A 26,635-nucleotide genomic window follows, 5' to 3' on the forward strand; every position below is an offset into this window, starting at 1 on the left:
GATCCACCTCACAAGTTGCTGGGATTATAGGCATGTACCACCACACTTGTCTGTTGTTGCATATTAAATGTTTGATAGATTTCACCAGTGAATTCATTTAGTTCAGGAATTATCTTTGTGGGAAGATTTTTTGGCTTTCTAATATTGATTTCTTTTATTGTGTTCTGTCTGTATGTAGTACTTGAATCTTTTTATACTGATTGAGACTTGTTTTTTTAATTTTGTTTTTTAGTTGTAGTTGAACACAATACCTTTATTTTATTTATTTTATGTTATGTGGTGCTGAGGCTTGAACCCAGCGCTTCGGGCATGCTAGGTGAGCACTCTACTGCTGAGCCACAACCTCAATCCCTGAAACTTTTTTTTATGAACCAGAAATATGGAAAGAATGTGTATTCTGTTGTAGGGTCTCAGGTAAAGTTAGTTGAGTTTATAGTTTTGGTTAGATTTTTAAGATATACATATAGTGTTTTTTTGTCTACTTGTTATATCAGTTATTACAAAAAAAGAGTTTGAAATTTGACTATAAATCTTCAATTATATATTTCTTCTTATAATTCTGTAAGTTTTTGTTTCATGTATTTTTGAAGCTTTTTGAGGTATATAAATATTTAGGATTTTTATGTCTAGATGAATTAACTCCTTTATCATCATAAAACTTTTTTTTTAATCCTTAGTAATATTCTGCTTGGAAAGCTGCTTCATCTAATTGTTAGTAACTGTTAGACTGTATCTTTTTCATTTGATTAGTGTTAGCATGATATATTGCTATGGTTTGAAGGACCTTTAAGAGGTGATTGATTCATTAGGACTGTGAGTTCATGAATGGATTATGAACAAAACCATAACAATGTTATTATCATGGGGGAGTAAATTCTGGATAAAAGGACGAGTCCCAACCTCTTCCTTCTCTCAAGTGCACACCTTTTCTTGTTCTTCTGCCTTCCACCATGGCATTATGCAGCACAAAAGTCAGATAAGGGCTCCTTGAACTTGGACTTTCCAGCTTCTTTCTTGTAAGAAAGAATCTCTGTTCTTTATAAATTAACCAGCCTCAAGTATTCTGTTAGAGCAGCATAAAATGGATGATGATGCATCTTTTTTCAATCCTTTTAACTTGTTTCTATTTTTATATTAATGTGAGTTTGTTGTAGGTAGTATATAAAAAGGCCTTGCTTTTTTTTTTTTTTTTTTTTTTTTTTTAACCCACTGTGACAATCCCTGCCTTTGGATGTTTGGGCCAAACATTCTTTTTTTTTCTTTTTTCTTTTCTTTTTTTTTAAAGTTGTAAATGGACACAATACTTTTATTTTGTTTATTTAGTTTTATATGGCCTTAGGGATCAAACCTAGGGCCTCATATATGCTAGGCAAGTGCTCTACCACTGAGCTACAATCATAGCCCCAAAGCATTCTTTTTTTTTTAATTTATTTTTTTAGTTGATGATGGACCTTTATTTTTTATTTATTTATATGTGGTGCTAAGAATCAAACCCAGTACATCACACATGATAGGCAGGTGCTCTACTACTGAGCTACAACCCCAGTCCCCAAAACATTCTTATATATAATATGAATATTGATATGATCTTCTTTAGGTCTGTCATCTAATTGTCTTAACTGTTCTTTTTCTGTTTTCTATTGGATTAATTCAGTATGTTTTATGATTCTCCAGGACTTTGCTCAAATGTCATTTTCTTTTTTTCGGTGGTGCTGAGAATTGAACTCAGGGCCTTGTGCATGCAAGGTAAGCACTCTACCAACTGAGCTATCCCCAGCCCTAATGTCATTTTCTCAATGAAGCTAATTTTTTTTTAAGAGAGAGTGAGAGAGAGGGGGACAGAGAGAGAGAGAGAGAGAGAGAGAGAGAGAGAGAGAGAGAATTTTAATATTTATTTATTTTTTCTTAGTTCTCGGTGGACACAACATCTTTGTTGGTATGTGGTGCTGAGGATCGAACCCGGGCCGCACGCATGCCAGGCGAGCACGCTACCGCTTGAGCCACATCCCCAGCCCCTCAATGAAGCTAATTTTATTCCTAACTAATTTATTGATTTTGATATTACTCCCTTTTTTCTTTCATTACCATTTCTAACTTGTTGGTTAACATGCTTAAAATTTGTGTCTATTCATTTAGCTTGTGACTTCCATAATTTATCTTGAACCCAAGATTAATATATTGGCACAGTATCTCTGAATTTCTTATTGTTGAAGAAGCTGTACACTCTTGATAAACACTACTTGGTCATTTATTCATTGAATATATATTGGACCCTTATTCTTATTGTGTGGGAAAGATTACTATGAACCATAAAGTTATCACTTTCTTTCATAAGTAGCATATTTTAATGGAACATGCTGTATTATTCTTTCAGTATACTTCTAGATATATGTTTCAGTCAGCTTTTTCACTGCTGCAACAACAAAAAAAAAAACTGGTAAGAACAATTACAGAAGGAAAAGTTTACTTTGGGGCTTATGGTTTTAGAGCTCTCAGTCCACAGACTGCTGGCTCCATCCCTCAGTGACTGAGGTAAGGCAGAACATCATGGCAGAAGAGTGTGGCGGATGAAAGAGGCTCAGGACATGGAACCAGGAAGCACAGAGAGAGAGAGAATGAATCTCCCCTTACCACAGTCAAAATATAAACTCCAAAGGCACATCTTCAATGACCTACCTCCTCCCACCTGCCTAAAGTTACAAACCAGTTAACCTCAATCAGAGGATTAATGCACTAATTATGTTAATGTTCTCATAATCCAATCATTTATTTCTAAGCTTCCTTGCATTGTCTCACACATGAGCAAAACCATAACAATATAGTCCAGCTGTTATTTTATTTGTAACATTTAAATAAAAATTTAAAATTTTTTTAATTAAAAATATGATAATTATAGAGAATAGTGGAATTCATTGTTACCTATTCATATATGCACATGATACAACAATATAATTTGGTCAGAATCATTCCCTAGTTAAATAAAATATTTAAGTGATTATTTTTCCCTGCGATTTCCTTTTTCCTGTGGTTTCTTTTTGTGTAAATACTTATTTCATAGGATATGTTAAGTGTACTTTCTCAAAGCTATATTTATATTTTTGCCTTATTACCCTGTTTTAAAGTTTCTAACATCAACTTCAGATTTTTTTTTTTTTTTCAGTTCTAGTTCTAGATGCTCTACCACTGAGCCACATCCCTACCCCTTTTTATTTTGAGACTGGGTCATGCTAAATTGTTGAGGCCTACAACTTGTGATTGACCTGCCTCAGCCTTCTGAGTAGCTGGAAGTGCAGGCTTGGGCCACTGCTCTGGCTTTCAGTTTTAGATTTAATCTCTTTCTTAGGCTAGTTCTGACAAACCGCTTTTAGTTTTATATTTAGGCTCACTCCTTATTTCCTTTTGTTTATTTTAATTATAATCATTTATGATTTTATCCTTAACTTATCCTGTTTTTTCCTAATTTCTCTTATAGAAATATATAATTCATAATCTATTTTTAGTCTTTTAGTTTTAAAAATAAGTTAAAGGCAAGTATTTTGTAATACCTTTGGTTATGGCCCTAAAATTGTCATGTAAAGTATCTTCATTACATTTAATGCCAGATAATTAGTAATTTAGATTTTGGTATTTATCTTTGGTCCAAAGTTTTTCTTATAGAACTGTTTCTCTTTTTTTAATGAGTTCATATCCTAGGTAAAATAATCTATTTTTTTTTTCAATTTTAAAGCTCAAAATTGAGATTGTAGTATCTCAAAACGCTACTTTTAATACATTTCTGCTTTCTAAAATTCTTTTTTTTTTTTTTTAAAGATGTCAGGCCCAGCAGCACTGGGATTACATCCCAGTGACTTGGGAGGCCAAGGCATGAGGATTGCAAGTTTTTATTTTTTAATATTTATTTATTTTTTTAGTTGTAGTTGTATACAATACCTCTATTTTCGTTATTTATTTTTACGTGGTGCTGAGGATCGAACCCAGGGCCCTGCACATGCAAGGCAAGCGCTCTACTGCTGAGCCACATCCCCAGCCCCATGCTTTCTAGAATTTATTAAAAATTTTCTTAATGGCCAGATATGATGGTGCATGCCCATGATCCCAGCTACTTGAGAAGCTGAAATAGGAGGCTGGCAAGTTTAAGACTAGCCTCAGCAAATCAGTGAGGCCCTTAGCAACTTAGTGAGATCCTGACTTAAATAAAAAATGAAAAAGCCTGAGGATGTAGTTCAGTGGTAAATTTTTTTTTTCTTTCTTAGTGACCAACACATGATCTAATGATTATAAATGAATGCTTTTGTTGTCATATGACTTCCTTCCCATCCTGGACATGTTAATTATCCTTCTTTTACTCCAGTTTTCTTATATTTTATGTTGCAGATAATAATACCTATATTACATGTTTGTTGAGAATTATTAGATTATACAAAATTTACAGTATTAAATTTTATATTTGAATTTTAAGTGTCATTATCTCATCAAGTTTTGTTAATTTTCCTAGAATAAAAGGGTGAAATATTCTGTTTATAATACCATGTGATGGCTATATTTGCTAATTTTTATCTCCTTGTAAGTTGAAAGAAGTATCTTGCCTCAAGAGTTTGTTTTCTATAACCAAGGTTGCAATTGACTTTGTCTTTGGATATACAAAAACTTGACTTTTATCCTTGACTACTTTTTCAATTTATCACTGGGTGATAATTGTTTTCATACCATTAAGTTAAAGGCAAGACTAAGACTGCAATTTTCACTTTAATATAAGTAAGGCCACTATTGCTTTCCTTTTAATTGCTTTTACCTGAAGTATTTTGCCCATCTCTTTGCTTTCTTTCATCTCTTTGTTTTGAATTTATTTCTTAAACATTATATAACTGGATTTTTAAAAAAATTATGATAATATATCTCAGAGAAGAAATTTAGCCATTCATATTTTCTGCTTCTATTTTGGTTTTGCTCTGCAACTTGGTTTTTCAATCCTTATATCTGAGTATAATTATAACATGCATTGTAATGTATACAATTAACATACTTAGTTTCTTTTTTCTGTTTTGTTCAGATTTCTTGCTCATTATTCTTTCTGCTAGTTTGGTAGTTTTCTGGTATTCAGTTCTCTTTGTTACTAACCCATAACCTCTTATTATAACCCAGCTTATATTAGGATAAATTAATTGCTCTTCTCCTGATCCGTGGTGTACTGATTGCCATTTCTCTAGCCTGTCCTAGATGACTTTAGAAAGCTTTAATTTACCCACCCTATCCCATACTCCAGCCCAACCCATATCCAACCTCCTTTATTTTGCTGATTTATCATGATATTACTGGCTCTTTCCTTTCTGGTGGTCTCTTTTATTTCAAAAGTTGTTGACATTTCATGTTACATTGTGGATCATGTGGGCACTCTGCATGTTGTTGTAACTATATTATTAATAGCAAGACCTTGTTTCCCATTTCCCCCCTCTTCACTTTGCCCGGGCTGGAGACTTGTTAGGCAGTTTGTTAACCCCGCCTCAGCATTTTCCTTGCAGAGATTTATGGGTATTTTATTCCCCGAGGCCCTGCCCATTTGAACATGTCTGATTTTGGACCTATCAAATGAAAGACAATTTGTGTGTGTGTGTGTGTGTGTGTGTGTGTGTGTGTGTGTATGTATAGGAAGGATTCCTGAAATTCTTCTCTCATTATCTCATTGTATTTTTGCTTCCTCCACAATAGAGGAAAAATCTGAAGCAAGAATCTTTCTTTCCTTTGTATATCAGCTGTTCTTTCATTTGGAAGCTTCTAAGATTTTATCCTTGTCATTCACAATTATATTAATGTAGGCCATTTTTTTTTTTTTTTTGGAACATGTCTTTGGGTTTATATTTTGTCTCTGGTGGGCAGACCTCTGTCTCTGCTTCCTGGATGTCATGAACTCATCAGCTTTCCACCAACACACTTTCTTCATGATGTTTTTCCTCACCTCAGGCTTAGATCTGTGAAGTTGGCTGACCATGGCCTGAAACCTCTGAAACCATGAGCCAAAATAAACTTTTCCTCCTCTAAGTTGTTGTCATGTCTTTTGGTCACAGTGATGAAAAGCTGACTAAAACACCATACCAAATTAATCATAGTTATTTTAAATTGTCTATATATAATTCCAACATCTGGGTCCTGAGTCTGGTTCTGATTGCTTGTTCTTCGGAGTTTGTTTTATTTTTTAGCCTGTTGGCATGCTTTGTAGGTTTTTGTTCAAAGTGTGGCCTTAAACTTGTTAAAGAATCTCTTGAGCTGGTGTGACTTTTGCTAATTTATTTTTCTAGCTTATTAGAAGAAAAAAAAAACTTATTTGCAAATAAGGTAGAGGGCAAATAAGTTTTTTTTTTCTTCTAATAAGCTAGAAAATGTCGTTATTTTAGATACTCAGGAAAGAAGGTTTGGATCTCTTATTTATCCATTCTCCTTCCCTCTTTCAGTTGGGTATTTTGATTTTGGTTTTCAAATTCAGTAGTCAAGGATTTTTTTTTTTTTTTTTTTTTTTGTACTGGGGATTGACTTGACCACTGAGCCATATATCCCCAGCCCTATTTTGTATTTTATTTAGAGACAGGGTCTCCCTGAGTAGTATAGTGTCTAGCCATTGTTGAGGCTGGCTTTGAATTTGCCGTCCTCCTGCCTCAGCCTCCTGAGCTGCTGGGATTACAGGCATGTACCACTGCCCCTGGCAAGGTTTTTAATATTTGAGAATTCTTTCCTATTTTTGCAGGCTCCTTGTAATTGAAGTCCATTCTCATTTTAAGCAAATTTCCACTCAAATATGTAAGTACAATTTTGAATTAAAAGCAAAAAAAAAAAAAAAGGAAAGAGGATGTGGCTCAGGAGAGGGAGAGAAATTAGCCAAACATTAAACCTTTTCCAAGAACAATGGGCCCTGAAGGAAAGAGGTGATATTGAAGCCTGAAGCCTGGACCCTAAACTCTGAACTTCCGCAATTACCAATTAGTCCTGAGCAGAGCTCAGTAGATAGTGAGAAACTCTGGGAAACAATGGATCCCACGGGAAGAAGAAATGCAATGAGTAGGATTTGAGTTTTCATCTCTCAGGATCTGAGTTCCTATCTCCTCATTGTTAGAGTTTCAAACATTTTACAACTGCCTTCCTGAGTTAAAATTTCAACCTGGACTACTGTTGTAGGGACAGACTAGGTAAGGCACCGAAGATTGCAGGAAACAGTTTTATTTGGCTGCAGCCAGGTTCAGAGGGCACAGCCTTTGCTGTAATCAATCAATCTCCTGAACCCCCAGTTCAGGTAGTTTCAGAGTTTTATATCCAGCATGTAAGGGGAGGGGCCCAGAAGTTCACAGTCTGCAGAAGTTTACATAAAAGCAGCTTTTTCCTCTTATTGTTTTGGGCAAGTTAACACTTCAAGGACAACATCTGAGAAGGGGAGAGCTTCTTCTCTCCTCCCCTCTCTTTCCTCCCCCTGCCAGCTGTTACCATGGAGCTCAGTTGGTATCTTCTCTTATCTTAAAAATGCAGACATCTCTGTGAAGCCCAGCTCAAGGCCAGAGGCCTTGTTTGCACATTTCTACAAACTACTATACTGGATACGTTTGTGAAAAACTAGTAAGGGGTGTCCAGCACCTGGAGTGCTGGTATCTTCCCGGCCAGTGGCCAAGTAAAACAGGGTGACACGAAAATTGGAAGTTTATCTACATTGGACTCTTTTGCAGAGACGTTTTTGCTGACAGTCCCCAAATCAGCCATGGTGAGGATTTCTGGAGAAGCCCAGTTAAGACTTTTCTGTGGAGAAAGGGGATTCTACTACACTACTAGTTCCTTCACTGTTCCATCAGCATGTCTGCAGTTTCCAACGATTAAACCTGCCCTCATTGTAAACTTTAAAACTCATACCCCTTTTGTAACTGAAGGCCATTTTTCTACCCAGAAAAGGAGCCCTTACAATTCCTGATTGATTGTCTCCACTGTGGAATAAAGGGAAGCTTACTGTTCCATTTGAGGTCTGCTTCCATCCCAGTTATTTGTTTTCATAATGGTGTTGAAACCATGTTGGTTATTTTTGCTTACAGTCCCTCCTGATGAATAATACACTGAATAGCCAAAAATTCATTTTTTACATTCCCAGAAAGTGAGACAATTGAGGAACCTCAGATTTTTTTTTTCATGAATCAAAGATTAGTATATGGATAGGGTACTTTTTTTTTTTTTTTTTTTTGGTACTGGTGATTGAACCCAGGGGCACTTAACTATTGGTCACATCTCTAGTCCTTTTTTAATATATTTTATTTGGAGACAAGGTCTTGCTGCATTGTTTTGGACGTTGCTAAATAGCTGAGGCTGGCTTTGATTCTGCAATCCTCCTACCTGAGCCTCCCAAACAGCTGGGATTAAAGTATCCATTAGTATATGGATAGGTACTTCTGAGGGTACTTCTATTATTTGTTCTCCCACAACATTAAAATGCCAAAATATTTCTAGATTAGGTGTGTTATGTGTGACATTTTCTCTTCAGGTGTCAATAGTGAACACAACAAGGTTTTGTGCTTCAAACATTGCATGTTGTCCATTTCAGCTCATTGTAGAAATTAAAAATAATTTTTTTTTGTAGTTGTAGATGAGCAGAAAGCCTTTATTTTATTTGTTTATTTTTGTGTGGTGCTAAGGATCAAACCCAGTGCTTCACACATGCTAGGCAAGCGCTCTGTCATTGAGCTACCCCAGCCCCACAAATAATCTTTTAAAGGGACCAGGGTCATTCACGGTTGTAGCTGTAGGCTTCTTCCAAGAGGAGTGGCAGCACCTGGACCCTGCTCAAAGGACCTTTTTTAGGGCCATGATTCTGGAGAACTACAACCACTTCATCTCAGTGGGTAAGGATTGTGTTTTATGTAATTCCAAATAAAATTTCTTTTTTTTCTTTTTTTTTTTTTTTAAAAGAGAGAGTGAGAGGGAGAGAGAGAAAGAGAGAGAGAGAATTTTTTTTTCTTAATATTTATTTTTTAGTTCTCGGCGGACACAACATCTTTGTTGGTATGTGGTGCTGAGAATCGAACCCGGGCCGCACGCATTCGAGGCGAGCGCGCTGCCGCTTGAGCCACATCCCCAGCCCAAAAATTTCTTTTTAAAGTTGCTGGTACACATCATCCTTTATAGAGATTATAGATTTTGGGGAGTGGGTTACCAGGGATTAAACCCAAGGGGTGTTTTACCACTGAGTTACATCCAAAGTCTTTTTTATTTTTGAGTCAGGGTCTTGCTTAGTTGCTGAGGGTGGATTTGAACTTGGAATCCTCCTGCCTCAGCCTCCTGAGCCACTGGGATTACAGGCATGTGCCACTATGCCTAGCTAGATTAATGATTTTTAGATTGAAAAATAGGATCCAAAGCTAAACAGTGGGCCGAAGGTCTTTTCCCTTTTGATCTAGAAATAACATTTCCCCCCACTTCCAGTGAAAAGTTTAAATGGCCCTATTGTTATATAGATCCTGGAGCTGTACTTTTCTCCTTCAAGAACCTGGAAATCCACAAACCTGGCCCAAGTCTTGTGTTTTTTCTTATTTGTAGGGTATTGTGTCACCAAGACAGAGGCAATCTGCATGTTGGAGCAAGGAAAGGAGCCGAGGACATTAGAAGAATTTCTCAAGCCAGAGCCATCCAGGTATTCTGATCCCTTCAGGTGTTGAGTCTTGAGTTTTTAGAAATTTGGAGATCTTCCTTCCTTCCTTCTTTCCTTTCTTCTTTTGTGGTACTGGGACTTGAACCCTCAGCCTAGAACATGTTAGGCAAACACTACATATTTCCAACCCTTTATTTATTTATTCATTTATTTTTATTATTTTGAGATAGGATCTTCCTAAATTGCTTGGGCTGGCCTGCAACGTGTAATCCTGCTGTTTATCCTAAGCAGTAAGGATTACAAGTGTTTGCCACCATACCTGGCAGGATTTTGGTTTTTAAAGCACCACTTTCAAAGTGGCTGAGAATAACTGGCCTGTATTCTTTAGATACACATTGCATACAGATAATGTTCTCAGACTTTGGGTTTTCCTTTACAAATACCAGTTCTTTTCTTTTCTTTTCTTCTTTTTTTTTTTTTTTTTTTTTGTACTGGGGGTTGAACTCAAGGGCACTTGGCCACTGCCACATCTCCGACCCTATTTTGTATTTTATTTAGAGACAGGGTTTCACTGAGTTGCTTAGTGCCTAGCTTTTGCTGAGGCTGGCTTTGAACTCAACTCCTGCCTCACCTCCCAAGCCGCTGGGATTACAGGCATGTTCCACTGCACCCTGCTCCAATTATTTTTATATATATATTTTTTAGTTGTAGATGGACACAATACCTTTATTAATATTTGTTTATTTTTGGTGCGTGGTGAGAATCAAACCCAGTGCCTCACACATATCACTGTGCCACAACCCCAGCCCCCAAATCCAATTCTTACCTGTCTCATTTTAGATCATTTTCTTATTCATTTCCTCCCTATTAGTCATCTTTTAATTATATATTATTTTAGTTGTGTATCATTTATTCATTCAATAAGTTTTAAAATTATTAATTTATGTGCCAGTTATGTCTGTGAACTGAGGCTAGACATGACAGTATAAAAAGCTATTGTGGAATATATATTTTTGTTTTGGAGAATAGTGATATTTTATTTGTTTATTTAGTTTTTTAAATATTTATTTTCTAGTTAAAGGTAGACATAATATCTTTATTGTATTTTATGTGGTGCTGAGGATCGAACCCAGTGCCTCATGCATGCTAGGCAAGCTCTCTACCTCTGAGCCACAACCCCAGCTGTTTGTTTTTTTTATGTAGTGTTGGGGATTGAACCCAGTGTCTCACGGGTGCTAGGCAAGTGCTCTACCACTGAACCACAACCCCAGCCTTGAGGGTAATATTTTAGCAATTTTTTTTAGAAAAACCCTTTGAGGTGAAAATCAAAGCACATATGTCCCCCCCCCCCCCCCGCCCTGTGTTGGCACTTTGACTGCTGAGCTACATCTGCAGCCCCGAGAATACATTTTTTTAAAAAATATTTTTTGTTGTTGATAGATCTTTCTTTTTTATTTATTTATACATGGTGCTGAGAATCAAACCCAGTGCCTCACACATGCCAGGCAAGTGCACTACTGCTGAGACGCAGCACCATCCCCCAGAGAATTCATTTCTTTTTTAATGATGTGCAGACATATTTATTAGTACAGTTCATTACATACTATGTGACAACAGGTATGGTCCTGGTGGTCTTTGTTAAGAGGAGACTCACACCTGCATGATGTACATTTTGGTACCAGTGAAGGACAAATGATGATCAAATAATAGCTGTAACAATAGAAGCATGTAAAGTAAAATCTATGTAATGAAAAAATACCTTATGTTGAAAGCATATGATAATAATTATTTTTGAGATGAAATAACTTGGCAAACTTGTAAACCTGGTTACTTGTGAAAACAATGGGATATTTGCACGTGTCTTCTGAGTAAATGAAAAAAGTGAACATTTGTTAGTATTACAAGTTGTTTGAAAAGATCATGGACAAAAATCTTGTTTGAAGAAAATAAACATTGAAGAGTAAAAACTTTAAAATCCACATTTAAAAATGATATTTGTTCCATTAAAAAAAAAAAAGAAAACCAGGTTACACATAAATGTTAAGAATCTGCCACATGCCCCAATAGGAAAATAACACTTAATAAAAATTAATTTTCAATGGCACAGTGACCATAATTATTTAAAATTACACTAAAAATTAAGTCTACTGCAGGCTGGGGATATGGCTTAGTGGGTTATTTGCCTAGCATATGGGAGGCCCTGGGTTCAATACCTAGAACTGCCCGCCACCCTCCTCCCCCCCAAAAAAAAGCCTACTGGGATACTGGAAAGGCATTCAGTTCACCTTTGAAACCAACACAGTTCACAATGGAAGGAGAAAAAATATTACCTGATTTTATTTCAAATTATAGCAACCACTAAACTCAAATGCTATTACATTAACAAGTTACAAAATTATATCATTTTAATACATTTCTTGGGGTTTTTTTGTTATTTATTTATTGGTACTGAGAATTGAACCCAGAGGGGTTTAATCACTGAACCACATCCCCAACTCCCTCTTTTTTCTTTTTTGGTACTGAGGGATTGAACCCATGGGTGCTTTACTACTGAGCCACATTCCCAGCCATTTTTTATTTATTTTTTATTTTGAGGCAGGCACCACACTAAGTTGCTGAGGCAAGCTTTGAACTTGCAATCCTAACTGCCTCAGCCTTCCCAGACGCTGAGATTGCAGGCATGTGCCACTGTGCCCAACTCATATTCTGAAAGTTTTGCAGAAATACCTACTGAATACCATACTTGACCTCATTTGTTATGAAAATAATTATTTTAAAATATTGTATAAAATTACCATTAAGAGCTGGGCACAGTGGTGCATGCCTATAATCCCAGCTATTCAGGAGGCTGAGGTTAGGTAGGAGGTTTGCAAGTTCAAGGCCAACCTGGGCAACTTTAGAAAAACTGTCTCAGGGGCTGGGGATGTGGCTCAAGCGGTAGTGCGCTCGCCTAGCATGTGTGCGTCCCAGGTTCGATCCTCAGCACCACATACAGACAAGGATGTTGTGTCCACTGAAAGCTAAAAAATAAATATTAAAAAAAAATCCCCTCCCTCCCTCTCCCCCCCCCACTTTAAAAAAAAAAAAAAGACTGTCTCAGAATAAAATTTCAAAAAAAGGCTGGAGATGTAACTGACTGATAGAGTGCTTTCTTAGAATGTAAAAGACCCTGGGTTCAATCCTCAATACTGAAAAAAAAAAAATTAAGGCTATGTATAAGGTATATATGAAGAATAAATTGATTTTGTGTTTAGATTTAGATCCTATCCCCAAGATACCTAAATATGTATATATAAATATTCCCAAATCAGAAACACTTTTGGTCCCATTCTTTGGATAAGAGATACTCATATACAATTCAGCGGTTTCTGATTCACAGTGTTCTTCCAACCACTATCTAACTGCAGAATATTTTTACCATCCCCAAAAGAAGACCTGTACCCATTAAGCAGACTCCTTATTTTCCTCTCTTCCAGGCTCCTTGCCACCCCTGATATACTTTCTTTTCCTATGAACTTACCTATTTTGAACATTTCATATAAATGGATCATATAATATGTGGCTTTGTATCTGCCTTTTTTTTCACATAGCATAATGTTTACAAGGTTTGCCTGTGCTATAACATATATTAGTACTTTATTCCTTTTTATGACTGAATAACATTTCATCATGTGAGTATGTCACATTTTATGCATCTATTGATGGATATTTGGGTTGTTTCATTTTATTTATTTATTTATTGTTTGTATTTCTGCTGTCAATCTAAGAATCTGTTACAAATCCAAGGACTTGAAGATTTACACATATATTTTCTTTTAAAAGTTTTTTTAATTTTATCTTTTTACTTGGGTCTTTGATAGAAAGGAAAATTTTATGGTTTGAGACTATTACAGGTTCTTTAGAGAACAACTCTGGTAGAAGAAAATGAAGATACAGAGCAGAATAAACTGTGCACCTGATCTTGTTTCCACAGCCTAAGTATATGCTTTCTTTGGATATTAGATTTCTATCCATAAGAACAAATATATATTTTAACTGAATTTTTTATGAAATATAAGTTGACATATCTTTCTTTCTACTCTTGCTGTATATGAATACGTATGGCCATTATTCCTAAATTAACTCCCCAATAAAGAACTCAAACAATGTATTTGGGAGTGGATCCTGGAGATTGAACTCAAGGGCACTTATGCACAGAACCACATCCCCAGCCCTTTAAATTTTTTTTTGAGACAGGGTCTCACTAAATTGCTGAGGGTAGCCTTGAACTTGCAATTCTCATGCCTCAGCCAGGAAAGTCACTAATATTACAGGCACGTATTACCACATAACAGTTCAAACGATGTATTTTAAAATTCAGTCAGTTAAATGGAATAATAATCAGTACAATAGTTAAATACAAATTTATTTAAAGAATGTTTGCTTTCTCCTATAAACTTGAACTTGCTTCAACTTCAGGTCAGGAGGAGATTCTGAAACTATGGCAAAAGTAGAGGTAATTGAAAACATACCCTTGCTCATAAAAAATAGATAATTCAGAGTTCAGGAAGCTCAAAGCAGCGGAATGTGTGGGGAAGCATTCTGAAAAGGGAGCTAGCAGAAAAAGAGCTTGAGAAATCTGAGTGCTACTCTGCACAAAGATGAGCTTCTTTAAGGCTTTGCAAAAAAGAGCAGGCTGCTGAAGGTACTATTACTGGGGAACTCTAAGACAAACACTTCCCCAGGCTCATACAGAGTTGATAATCATCCATGTTTCTACCAAACAAGATCCCTCCTCCTTCAGATCCTAAGATCACAGTCTTTTTCCCGTTAGCATTTTTTTACATCCCCCCATGAATATATTGGGAGTAGACAAGTTTTAGGGATGTTTTTAATGTTGTGTGAATTTGCTTGGGCTGCCTTAAAAAACCCACAAACTTTGTGGCTTAAACAATAAACATTTATTTTCTCTCGGTTCTGAGAATAGAAGTTCATGACCAAGGTGCTGGCAAATTCTACTTCTGGTGAGGTCTTCTTGACTTGCAAACAGCTATCTTTCCTAGTATGTCATTGCATGGCCTTTCCTCAGTACATGCATTCAGATAGGGAGCTGGCTGGTGTCTCTTCTTTTAAAGATATGAATCCCATCAGATCAGGGCCCCATCCTTATGGCCTAATTTTACCTTAATTCTTTCAGGGTTGCATCTCCAAATAAGCTTCAAAATAAGTATTTTGATGGTGATCAAGGGATACGAACATTCTGTCCTTATCAGATATTTGAAATGAAGCTTCTAGGTTCTGTATTACTTATCGTTTTCCCCTCCCATGAAGCTTCTATTTCTCCATCTCTATGTGGGAGAATTATCCCATTAAGCAAGAAGAGAAATGTCCCTTGAACAATACTCCATTAATCCATTGTCTAAAAAGGTATTCTGTCTGCTACTCGGGGATTCTAGGAGAATGGGCTTAGATGTGATGGCTGCACAATTCCAACTCAGTGAATGAATGCAGTCATGTTCTATAGTTCCAGAGTAACATTCTATTGAAGAGAAAGAAAACTTGGAAGAGTGTAGGAACCATGCTCCATCTTCATAGGGTATTAGGACCCTCCCTCAGCATTGGTAGTTCCTAAGTTTATGGCTCAGAGCTCAGGATTACCAGCTCTGCTAGCACCATCTGATCATACTGGAAAGGAGAGATCAGGTTCCCCTGGAGTCACTGCTGGGGGGAATCTAGGCAACTCATTTCCCATCTCAATGGTTCAAACTCTGTATGGTAGTAGGTGCTTAAGAGCACCTTCTTCAATACCTACTGTGGAATTGTGTTGGAAATGCTCAAATTCATATTTTTTAAAACTGGGCATAGTAGATAGTGGGTTCTCTGTGATAATGATGAAACAAATGAGGATTAGAGATTGGGCCTCACTGATATAGACAAGGAGAAAGATTGATTTTGCCTATCTATTTAAAATGGAAATATAAAAATGTATACCTATACCTGAATATGATTATTTTGTTTTTCTAAAGTTAATTTTATTTCACAAGTACTATATAACATATATTCCTAAATGAATTGATAAGTAAAGTCTCCTTTAATACACTGATTCCAATATTAGGACTTGTTACCCAATAAACCAATATTATTAGATTAGTGCTCACTCTTCCTGATCATTTCCTATGTAAGCACAAATATCCCAGTATGGACAGTTCATTGGAATTTGAGTCATGAAAATTTCAAATCTACCTTAAAAATGAATACTTTCACATTGTATGAAAATTTTAAGATAATTTCAAAATATTTTATAAATATCTGATATCACAAAGGTTAAAATTCACATGCTTGGTGAATTATAAATTGAGTTTATTTCTGCTTGGTGTGGTACTAAGGAGAAAAATTATCATGGCAGTATCCTAAAAATAAATTGTCCTGTTATTTACCTGCTTTTTAGATTTCTAAGATGATTTATTGACTTTGGTTTTTATTTAATATCCAGTGTTGTAATTTAAAATTACATAAGAATGTCACCCAGGTGTTCATAAGGTTAGATAGTATACCCAGGGACTGAGAAGAAATGTACTCTGATACACTGTTTCATTGTTTTATTGAAATTAAATGCTTATAAAAATATAAAGCCACAATAAAAATATGTGGGAGTTGTCTGAATTTATGTTGTATAAGAATACATCCTCTCGGGGCTGGGATTGTGGATCAGTGGTAGAATGCTTCACTGGGTTTGATTTTCAGCACTGCTTATAAATAAATAAAAAATAAAGGTATTTTTTAAAAAAGAATGCATCCTTTTTCATTCAGTTTCTAAAGGAAAATTGTTATGGAATTATTTCATTAAAATTTTTAGATAAAGACGCTGCACAGATACTTCTCAGAAGAAGATATACAGTCGATCCAAAAATATATGAAAAAATGTTCAACATCTCTAGCAATTAGAGAAATGCAAATTGAAACTACTCTAAGATTTTATTTCATTCCAGCCAGAATTGCAGTTATTAAGAATACAAGTAATAATAAGTGTTGGCGAGGATGTGGTTTTCCCCACTCTTACATTGCTGGTGGGACTGCAAATTGGTGCAACCAATCTGGAAAGCAGTATGAAAATTCCTTGGAAAACTTGGAATGGAACCACCATTTGACCTAGCTATCCCACTCCCCAGTTTATACCCAAAGGACTTAAAAACAGCATACTACAGTGACAGACACATCAATGTTTATAGCAGCACAATTCAGAATAGCTAAATTGTGGAAATCAACCTAGATGGCCTTCAGTAGATGAATGGATAAAGAAACTGTGGTGTATATATACACAATGGAATATTACTAAGCATTAGGGCTGGGGATGTGGCTCAAGCGGTAGCGCGCTCGCCTGGCATGCGTGCAGCCCGGGTTCGATCCTCAGCACCACATACAAAGATGTTGTGTCCGCCGAGAACTAAGAATATTACTAAGCATTAAAGGAGAATAAAATCATGGAATTTACAGTAAATAGATGGAGTTAGACTATCATGCTAAGTGAAGTAAGCCAATCCCCAAAACCAAAGGCTGAATGTTTTTTCTGATAAGTGGATGCTGATCTATAATGGGGGTTGTGGGGAGCATGGGAGGAATGGAGAAATTTTGGTTAGGGCAAAGGGGAGGGAGGGGACATGGGGGTAGGAAAGATGGTGGAATGAGATGGAAATCATTACCCTAAGTACATGTATGAAGACACCAATGGTGTGACTCTACTTTGTATACAACCAGAAAAATGAAAAATTGTGCTCCATTTATGTACTATGGACTGAAATGCATTCTGCTGTCATGTATAACAGATTAGAACAAATAAATAGATAATTTTAGCTAGGCATGGTTTTGCACATCTGTAATCCCAGCTACTTAGGGAGCTGAGGCAGGAAGATCATAAGTTAGAGGCCATCCTTGGCAATTTAGTAAGTTCCTGTCTCAAAATAAAAATAATTGAAAGGGCTGGGAATGTATGAATATGTGTATAGTATTTAAAAAGAGATCATATCTTACATGTTCTTATGTCATTACATTTTAAATATTATGATAGCAATGAAATCTTATTCCATGTCCCTATTTTATCTTAATGGTGTCCTTAATGGCCAAATAATTTTCCACTTTTCAAAATTGCTTTTCAGTTTACCCATGTCCTAGCTTTGGATATTTAGATAGCCTCTATTTTTTTCTCGGTAAGTAGACTTATTCCATTGAGTAAACAAGATAATTTTGACCAATTTATGCACTGAAGGAAATTGCCAGATTTGAACAAATATTTCCAAAAATCTTCCTAACTGCATCAAATAACTAATAAGTCAGTGGTTGTTGGGATGTGAGACAGAAAGAACAGAAATTCCAGTATGTCAACACATGTGAGGTTGCTTTTACCGTGATGGCAGAGACACTCAGTAGAGATCCTCTTCAGAGAAGCAATAGGTTGTGGTTTGCTTCTAAGAGTGTGTAGGGATGATGGGACAAAAAAGATGCATTTGTGGCCCATGGGTTAGATGGGCCACAATAAAACATCACTGTCTTGACTGGGCCTGAAGAGGACTTTCACACACGTAGGATGAACCTGAAGCAAATGGTTATTTTTATCTTAAGCAGTTGATATTAGTTATCACAAGTTCTTTCTATCTGCTCTGTCCACAATACTGGCTATTTTCCCATGAGGTTATAAAAATAGGGTGACAGTTCTTTCTTGCTCACATCCAGAGGGAGAGATGAAATTCCTTTGAATTTTCCAAGAGGAAGAAAGTGCCTTCCTACCAGTCTCCAGCGTCTTTCCTGAAGAATCACTGGCTAAAATAGTGAATTGGAATAGATTAAACAACCCAATGAGATGTACAGATTGTCCAACAGGAAAAAACAAATAAAAATGAACTCTATGCTATCTATAGGTGACACATTTTAGGTTCAAAGATACCAACAGAGTGAAAGTAAAAGTATGGAAAAGATATGCATATAGCCACCACATGCCTGTAATCCCACTAGTAGGGAGGCTGAGTCAGGAGGATTACAAGTTCAAGGCATACTATGCAGCAATTTAGAGAGCCTCTATTTTGAGACTCTGTCTCAAAATTAAAAATAAAAAGGGCTAGGAATGTATCTCAGTGGTAAATTTCCCCTGGCTATCAAAAAAATAAAATTAAAAAGAAATTAAAAAGTCCTGGGGATGAATCTTAGTGGTAAAGCACAATCCCTAGTATTAAAAAAAAAAGGTATTCATACAGTAACCATAGAAAGCTGAATTAGCTATGTATTATTTGACAAAGTAGACTTTAAAACACACAAAAATGTTTCTAGAAATAGAGAGGTAAACAGCGATGTTTTACAGTGATAAAAGGGGTACTTTCATCAGGATATAACAAGTGTGTATACTGTGTGTGTATACTGTGTGTGTATATTGCAAAAATACATGAAGTGAAAACTGACAGAAATTGAAGGGAGAAAAAGAAAATTAATTATACTTGAAAATTTCAGTAATCCACTTTCAGTAGTGTATTGTTATGGATTGCATGAATGGGCTCACCTAAAATTCATATGTTGAAACTCTAATCCCCAGAGGACATTTTCATTAGGAAATGAGGCCTTTGGAGGTAATGATTGTGAAACCATTTTGAGGTGATTAGTGTCTTTATTAGGAGAGACAAAAGAACTAATTTTTGTATGCTTTCTGCCTTGTGAGGAAGACAGAGCAAGATGATTATCTACAAACCAAGAAGAATGTCCTCACCATAATCTGACCATGCAGGCCTCCTGATCTCAAACTTTCTACAAATGTGAGAAATAAATTTCTGTTGTGTATACCATCCAGTCTATGGTAATCTGTTTTATTTACCCAAACTGATTAAGATATGTATAGAATAATTATGCAGAAGATTAATAAGGGAAGAGAAAAACCATGAACAATAATGTAATCCACTAGACCTAACAGAGTCATTTATAAAGAACACTCCACCTAATAAGGGCAGAATATAATTTTTTTACAAATATAAATGAAACATTTTCCAGGGCAGACCATATACTAAACATAAAACAAACTTTGATTAATATAAAATAATTGAAATATAAAGTTTCTTCTCCACCAGAGAAATAATTTAAAATCAGTACCAAATTTGAGGAACTCACAAAAATATAGAGATTAAATAACACTCTTTAATAACCAGTAAGTGACAGAAGAAATAAAAAATAAATCTAGAACATAATTTGAGATGAATGAAATCATATATTATATTAAAATTTATGTGATAAAGCTAAGGCAGTTCTTAAAGGGAATTTATAGGTATAATGTTTATATTTTAAAAATTCTCAAATTAGTCATCTAACATTCCACCGTAAGAAACCATGAAAAGACAGGGGTTGGAGGAAGATGGAAAGGTTGAGGAGGTTGTTTTCCAAGCTGCTCCATGGCATGAGACCAGGAAAGTAGATAAACAGCTTCTCAGTGAGGTGGTTCGTGAAAAGAGAGATTTAACTGGGACTTAATACTAGACTCTCAGAACAGTTTAAGGAATCAGAAAGTTGGATATGGTAAAATAAAAGAAGAAAACCCATTACTGGTGGGGAGCTGATCCACTGCAGGTAAATCAGGAAGGGGGACTAAGAGAACCTGCATTTCAGGTGGCACCACGGCATGTCTTGGTACAGAGAAATTAGAGATCAAGAACATTGCCAGACTGATCTAGAGGGTAAGCTACACTATATCCCCCTGTGGGAAAGATGCCACACATCCCCTGATTGTGGAGAGCTGTTCCTAACAGTGACTATGGAACAGTCAGGGAGCTGCTGGAGATCAGTGACAGACTAGGATGTGTTCCTGAAGTGTCTTACACCTCACAGTGTAGGATCTTGGGCATTACAAAGTTGTTTTTTCATGTTTATTATTTTAGTTAGTTCTCATGAATTTTTGACATAGATAAGGAAAATGAACTTTAGAAAAAAATGAGTGATAAGTCCAGCTAAACAACACTAGTAATGTACTAATATGAGATTAGGAAATAAAGTTTTCTCCTTCTACTGAAGTACCACATTTTCCCCAGGGTTGAGCACATGCTAAAATTGCTTATTGAATGGAAGGACAGCAGAATAAAAATAGACATTATTATTGCTGTGAGTATATAAGTGACTGCATGACCAATGTAATTCTGCAACCTGTACACTCAGAAAAATGAGAAATTATATCCCAACTGATTCAAATGTATGATATGTCAAGATCATTGTACTGTCATGTATAACTAATTAAAACAAATAATAAAAATTGCTTACTGGGAGGTTTTTTTTTTTTTTTTTTTTTTTTTTTTTTTTTTTTTGTCTTAGAGGATTGTCTCCTTCACCTTTACCTTCCTCCAAGATAGGCTCACCATTAAGACAAAGCAGATCTCAGGGTTGATAGGTGAATTCACTACTCCCCCATCTCAACCCATGTGCTTTACACACTCTCCTTCTCTTACCAAGATCCTGGAAAGGACGATTTCCCTAAAAAGTCAGAAGAAAAGCATTGGACCAAAGTCACTATATCTTGTTATATCTTCCCTGTAAGTAATACATTAATCCACCCTTATGGGTGGCTTTCTATACTTTCAGTTACCTGTGGTCTGCTGTGGTCTGAAATTTTTTAATGAAAAATTCCAGGAATAAACAATTCAGAACTTTTAAGTTGCATCCCATTCTGAGGAGGGTGATGAAATTCCATGCTGTCCTGTTCCATCTATCCCAGAACATGATTCATCCCTTTGTTCAGTGTAGCTTGTTGTTAGTCACTTGGTAGCCATCTTGGCTATCAGATTGTGGTATTGCAGTGCTTCTGTTCTGGTAAGAAGGCCAGTGGTAGCCTTATTTCTTCATAATGCCTATGTCAGTCACCTCACTTCATCTCATCACATAGGCATTGTGTCTCATGTCCTCATCACAAGAAGTTTGAACACAGTATAAGAAAATATTTTGAAACCACATTTACATAAATTTTGTTATAGAATAGTGTTATACTTGTTGTTATATTGTTGTTGTTATCCTCTTTCTGGGTCTAATTTATAAATTAATCTTTATCATAGTATGTATAGGAAAGAACAGTATATATAGGGTTTGGTCCTATCTGTTCTTTCAGGCATCCACTGGAGTCTGTGGATAAGGGTATTTGAGTGTCAGGGGTGACTGCAATATCTTATTCATGTAGATAGTGACTGCATTTTAGCCTTATGTTTAATTACAAAGGCAAAACTGGGCCTCCTTTTTAGCTACAATGTTCCTGTTATGCTCTACACATGCTGTGTACCTAGTAGATGGTCAGTGGAGGTGGGGAATGCACACAGAGGGGACTGAGGGCATAATAATAACAACTGTCATCTCCAAATTGCTTTGAGAGGAAAGATATATGAAATATGGAGGAAGTATCTTATACTCCTCAAATGGGACCCTAGCTGAACATAATTGCTGATTGCTCAGTCCCACTAAAACTGGAGTTTCTCTGCTTCTGCTGGTGGGTAGGGTCTGCATAAGTTGCAGGATTCTGCAGCTAAGAAAGCTCATTTTAGTGTTATCAGATAATCAAGGCAGGGGATGCCTGCCAGCAATAGCTGCAGGGGTCACAACTGGCAAACCTGGATTCTTCTTCACTCCTATTAAGTGACATGTAGCAGCTCTTAATGGCAGGCTATGCCATTCAGTGTCACAGCAGATTCAACAGTTAACTGCCAATTTCTTTCTGGGTTCTTGTCTCTCAAATCCAAAGAATGAAATTTACAAACAATGGAATGCAAAAGTAAAAGGCGTAGGATTTATTTAAATATGAGAATAGAAATAGAACTGTTACAAGGCGAGGAGGACCTGATAGCAGGTTGCTGCTTGAGTGTGCTGATCTAGGGACTTATATAGCTCTTGGGTCAATGCTGTTGATCCAAATTTATGTTAATCAGGTTTCAGAAAAGTATCAACACTATTAGATAGCTCTTGAGTCTGAACTTTCTTCCATTTGGGTCTGCTCCCACTTCCATTTTCACACTGTTTATCGGATCCAGACTGCCAAAGGGCGACAGCTTGGTGCACCCTGGCTTACCTCAGCCTGCACTCCAGCTGGTGGGGGCCTACACTCCACTGAAGCTTCTCTGTGGGGATTAGCTATGCAGCTTGGTTGCCAGAGAGCCATATTGACTGGGACAAGGGCTTGGATTCTCCATAATTACCAGAAAAAGGGAAACATATTTAGGCAAGAGACATGTAGAGAATAAGAAGTGGTAGTAAGCAGTGAGAGAAACCCATTGTCAGGGTTTCTGACAATTATTATTTCATTATTAAAATAGTTATCTGCTATTGTATAGCTTCCAATGCTTTCTTTCTCCAATTTCCCAATGTTGCCTCACCATCAAGTATTAGTAAATAATTGTGATTAATTTTGATTTGTTTTTATAATATGGTCTTTCATTTTCTCCTGAGTCTTCTGAGCAGCTAGTAGTTTTGAGAACTGAAATGAAGTAAAACCTGAAAGGAGGAGAGGTGTACTTATTTTTCCAATATGAGGTGAAGTAATCCTGAATGTTAAAGTAAATGCACACATTTTTGATTGTGGGTGGTTATCAATAGCTGTGATTATAATGAAAACTCTATGTCTTTTATATCCTGCTCTCTATTTTATTAAACTTTTTCACCTGTAATATTTGATCTTTAGAGAGATACTTAGAGACAGATAGGGTTCTTTTATTTTTATTTTTTAGTTGTAGACGGACACAATACCTTTATTTTGTTTGTTTTTATTTTTATGTTTTATGTGGTGCTGAGGATTGAACCAGTGCCTCACACATGTTAGGCGAGCGCTCTACCACTGAGCCACAACCCCAGTCCCCAGATAGGGATTTTATGATTCCAGTCTTATTGATGAAGACCCTTGGTCTGTTTCTCAGGTGTTCACCCCAGTTAGGGTTCATGCTCAGCCTTTTTCTGAACCAGTCCTTGTCAAAGCATCAGTGATCAATGCATAATGACTTATGGGTGGCCAGATAAAATGGTCAATCCAAGTAACTTAAAGAATAAGCATTATTTGCCAGTGCTGATTATTTCTTCCTTTATCAATCAAATACCTTCATCACTTGGCTCCCAGGACTTCACCCTCTTTTGGGTTTCTTACTGTCCTGGCTGTCACTTTCAATTCCTCCTTGTCTTTTCCACTTCTAATTACTGGAGCTCCCCAGTCCTAAGTCCTTTACCCTCAGTTCAATCTATTCTGACTCCCTGGGAATTTTGGCAAGTCTGTCGGTTTAAATATCTATATGCTAATAACACTTAGATTTATATACAGATGATCCCTGACTTAATGATGATTCAACTTATGATCTTTTGACTTTCCAATGGTGCAAAAGAGATGTGCACTCAGTAGAAACCATACTTTCAGTTTTAAAATTTGATCTATTCTCAGGCTAGTGATTTGCTGTATAAGTTTCTCATGCTGGGCAGTGCAGTGGGAGACAGCTCAGGAGAGGCAGCAACTAATACTCTACAATAGACTGTGTTACTGAGATAGGGTGTTCAGTAAGTTGCATTAAGTGCATTTTCAATTTATGATATTTTCAACTTACAATGGGTTTATCAGGACATTACTACATCTCAAAAGAAGAACCCTCTTGAGTTAGTTTTCTGTTGCACTGACAAAAATAGCAGAAATAAACAGATTAAAAGGAGAAAAATATTTATTTCAGCTCAAGGTTTCAGAGGTTTTTCAGATCATGGTCAGTTGGTTCCACTGCTTTGGGTTTGAAGAAAGGCAGAACATCATGGCTATGGGAACATATGGTGAAGGAGGCTGCTCACCTTATGGTGTTCAGGAAGCAGAGAAAAGGGGCCAAGATAAGATATACCCTTCCAGGCATGCCCCAGTAATCTATTTCCTTCAGCTAGGCCTCACCTTCTATAGTTTCCATCACCTCCCAACAGTCCATTCAATTATGAACCCATCAATGGATTAATCCACGAATGTGGGGGCTGGGGATGTGGCTCAAGTGGTAGCGCGCTCGCCTGGCATGCGTGCGGCCTGGGTTCGATCCTCAGCACCACATACAAAGATGTTGTGCCCGCCGAAAAAAACTAAAAAAAAAAAGATTAAAAAATTCTCTCTCTCTCTCTGTCTCTCACTCTCTCTTAAAAAAAAAAAAAAAAATCCACGAATGTGATCAGAGCCTTCATGAGTCAACCATGTCCCAAGAGGCCCACCTCTGAACGTTGGTGCATGGGGAACCAAGTCTTCAAATATGAGCCTTTGGAGGATATTCCAGATCCGAATCATAGCACCTCTCTTGAATTTCAGACTCATAGAAACTGCAGCCAAACGAATATCTTCACTCATATATTTTCCCCTATATTATGTCAAGTCCTTAATTTATGCACCAAGGCTCAGAGAATTGTTATACGTATTATATAAAAACCAAAGAAAGAAAGAAAATCTCACTTGCCCCTACACCAGCTCACATACAGAAACTGCCAACAAACAGGGTCCCTCAGAACAGCTCTCTCCTGGGATCCATGTGAAATGGCCTCATTTGATTATATAAATGAAGATCTCCAGAAAGATCTTCATAGTCCACATCCTAATAAAAATTCTGAAAGGACAAAACAGGGAGTTAGATGAATGGTGAACATTAACAGGCAATGGAGTTAGAAAAAGAATTGTGAGTACAAGATACAGTGTGTGGAATCAAATTGAGAAAAGAACGAGCCCAGAAGGGAAGATTTTCCTTGCTCCTAATGAGGTTTCCTCCTGTGCTTAAAAGAGAGGAAACATAATAAAGAAATTAAGACTAAAAAAGAAGGTGTGCCAAAGATAAAAATCTTCCCTATAATAGAAATAGATAAAAGCACTGCCAGATTCACCCTAAAGATAAACTACATGCAGGCAGGAATGTCTTGAAGATTTGGGTCTTCAAGGTGGATGGATATCCTTGCTGCAGGCTCTCAGAAACACAATCTGTGCTCCCTGGTTGAACTCCTCCATTATTTGTGTGCTTGTTTTTAACGTCAACTAAAAGGTTTTATTTTCCACTTATCTCTCCACAGTTTTTGAAGGATTAGTTTGTTTAAAAAAAAAATTTGTAGTTGTAGATGGACAGCATGCCATTATTTTATTTATTTTTATGTGGTGCTGATGATCAAACCCAGTGCCTCACATGTACTAGGCAAGCGTTCTGCCACTGAACTACAGCTCCAGCCCCATTGAAGGATTACTTTTGAGACACAACCACTGGCCTTCCAAAACCATTTGAGTTTGACATGGCCATTTTGTTACATATGTGACTCCTGTATACCTGAATACATACCTATTGAAATGCAATGTGAGCACTTTGGAAGAAAAAATAAACACATCTGTCTCTATACTTAACCAACAGCAATCATCTTTTCCCATTGCTGCCATGGGGACTGCCCACAAGAGATAACACTGCCTTTCCCTTAGAGAAGGCCACATTACAGTAAAGTGCTTTTTAATCTAAAGTCTTCATAGTATCATACAGTTTTCATTTATTCACAAATACTTATTGATTTTTCTACTGTGGCAGTGAGTTGGTATGAGAGATTCCGTGGACAAGAGGTATTGTGAGTAGTATTCATTCTCACTCCTGTTTGTTCAGGATCTTGGCTTCAATGAAAAATGTTATTTGTCAATGGTGGTAGAAATTCTTCATCCTTCTGGGATCCACCAAATACCATATATTCTTTCTCTGCCATATATACTCCACATCTATAAGCTCCACATCCATGGATTTAACCAACTATGGATCAAAACTATTTGAAAAAAATTGCATCTGTATTGAATATATACAGACTTTTTATTCTTGTCATGTCCTAAATACACAATGGTACCTACACTGCATTATGTATTATAAATTATTTAGATTCAAAGGATACAGAGAACATACATAGGTTACATTCAAATACTATATACCTTATAAAGGGACTTGACACCTGTGGACTTGGTTATCTTTAGGGGATGGGGAAATCCTGAAACCAATACTCCATGGGTACAGAGGGAAAACAATATACATAAACTCATACACATAT

The 26,635-nt window shown here is 36.5% G+C and overlaps 2 protein-coding genes across 3 annotated transcripts in view; one reads left to right on the forward strand and one right to left on the reverse strand.

Moving 5' to 3' along the window:
- Positions 1-26,635, forward strand: part of LOC308634075 (uncharacterized protein) — a gene marked incomplete at its 5' end in the record, with an annotated part of 185,715 nt that overhangs the window by 83,419 nt on the left and 75,661 nt on the right. The window contains one exon of the mRNA XM_081267648.1: positions 9,556-9,649. Coding sequence (XP_081123774.1) covers positions 9,556-9,649 — 94 coding nt within the window. The remainder of the gene's footprint in view (positions 1-9,555; positions 9,650-26,635) is intronic.
- Positions 23,463-26,635, reverse strand: part of ZNF239 (zinc finger protein 239) — a 34,217-nt gene continuing 31,044 nt past the window's right edge. Inside the window, exons 3-4 of one of the 2 annotated variants that reach the window (XR_014018927.1) lie at positions 25,036-25,182; positions 23,463-24,670 (exon numbers count right to left, since the gene is read on the reverse strand). The gene's annotated coding sequence lies outside the window, so the exon portion shown is untranslated. Of the gene's footprint in view, positions 24,671-25,031; positions 25,183-26,635 lie in introns of both variants that reach the window. The other variant, XR_014018928.1, reaches the window with a different exon arrangement.

This window comes from Spermophilus citellus, assembly GCF_964194105.1.
Source record: "Spermophilus citellus genome assembly, chromosome: 15".
Taxonomy (NCBI): domain Eukaryota; kingdom Metazoa; phylum Chordata; class Mammalia; order Rodentia; family Sciuridae; genus Spermophilus; species Spermophilus citellus.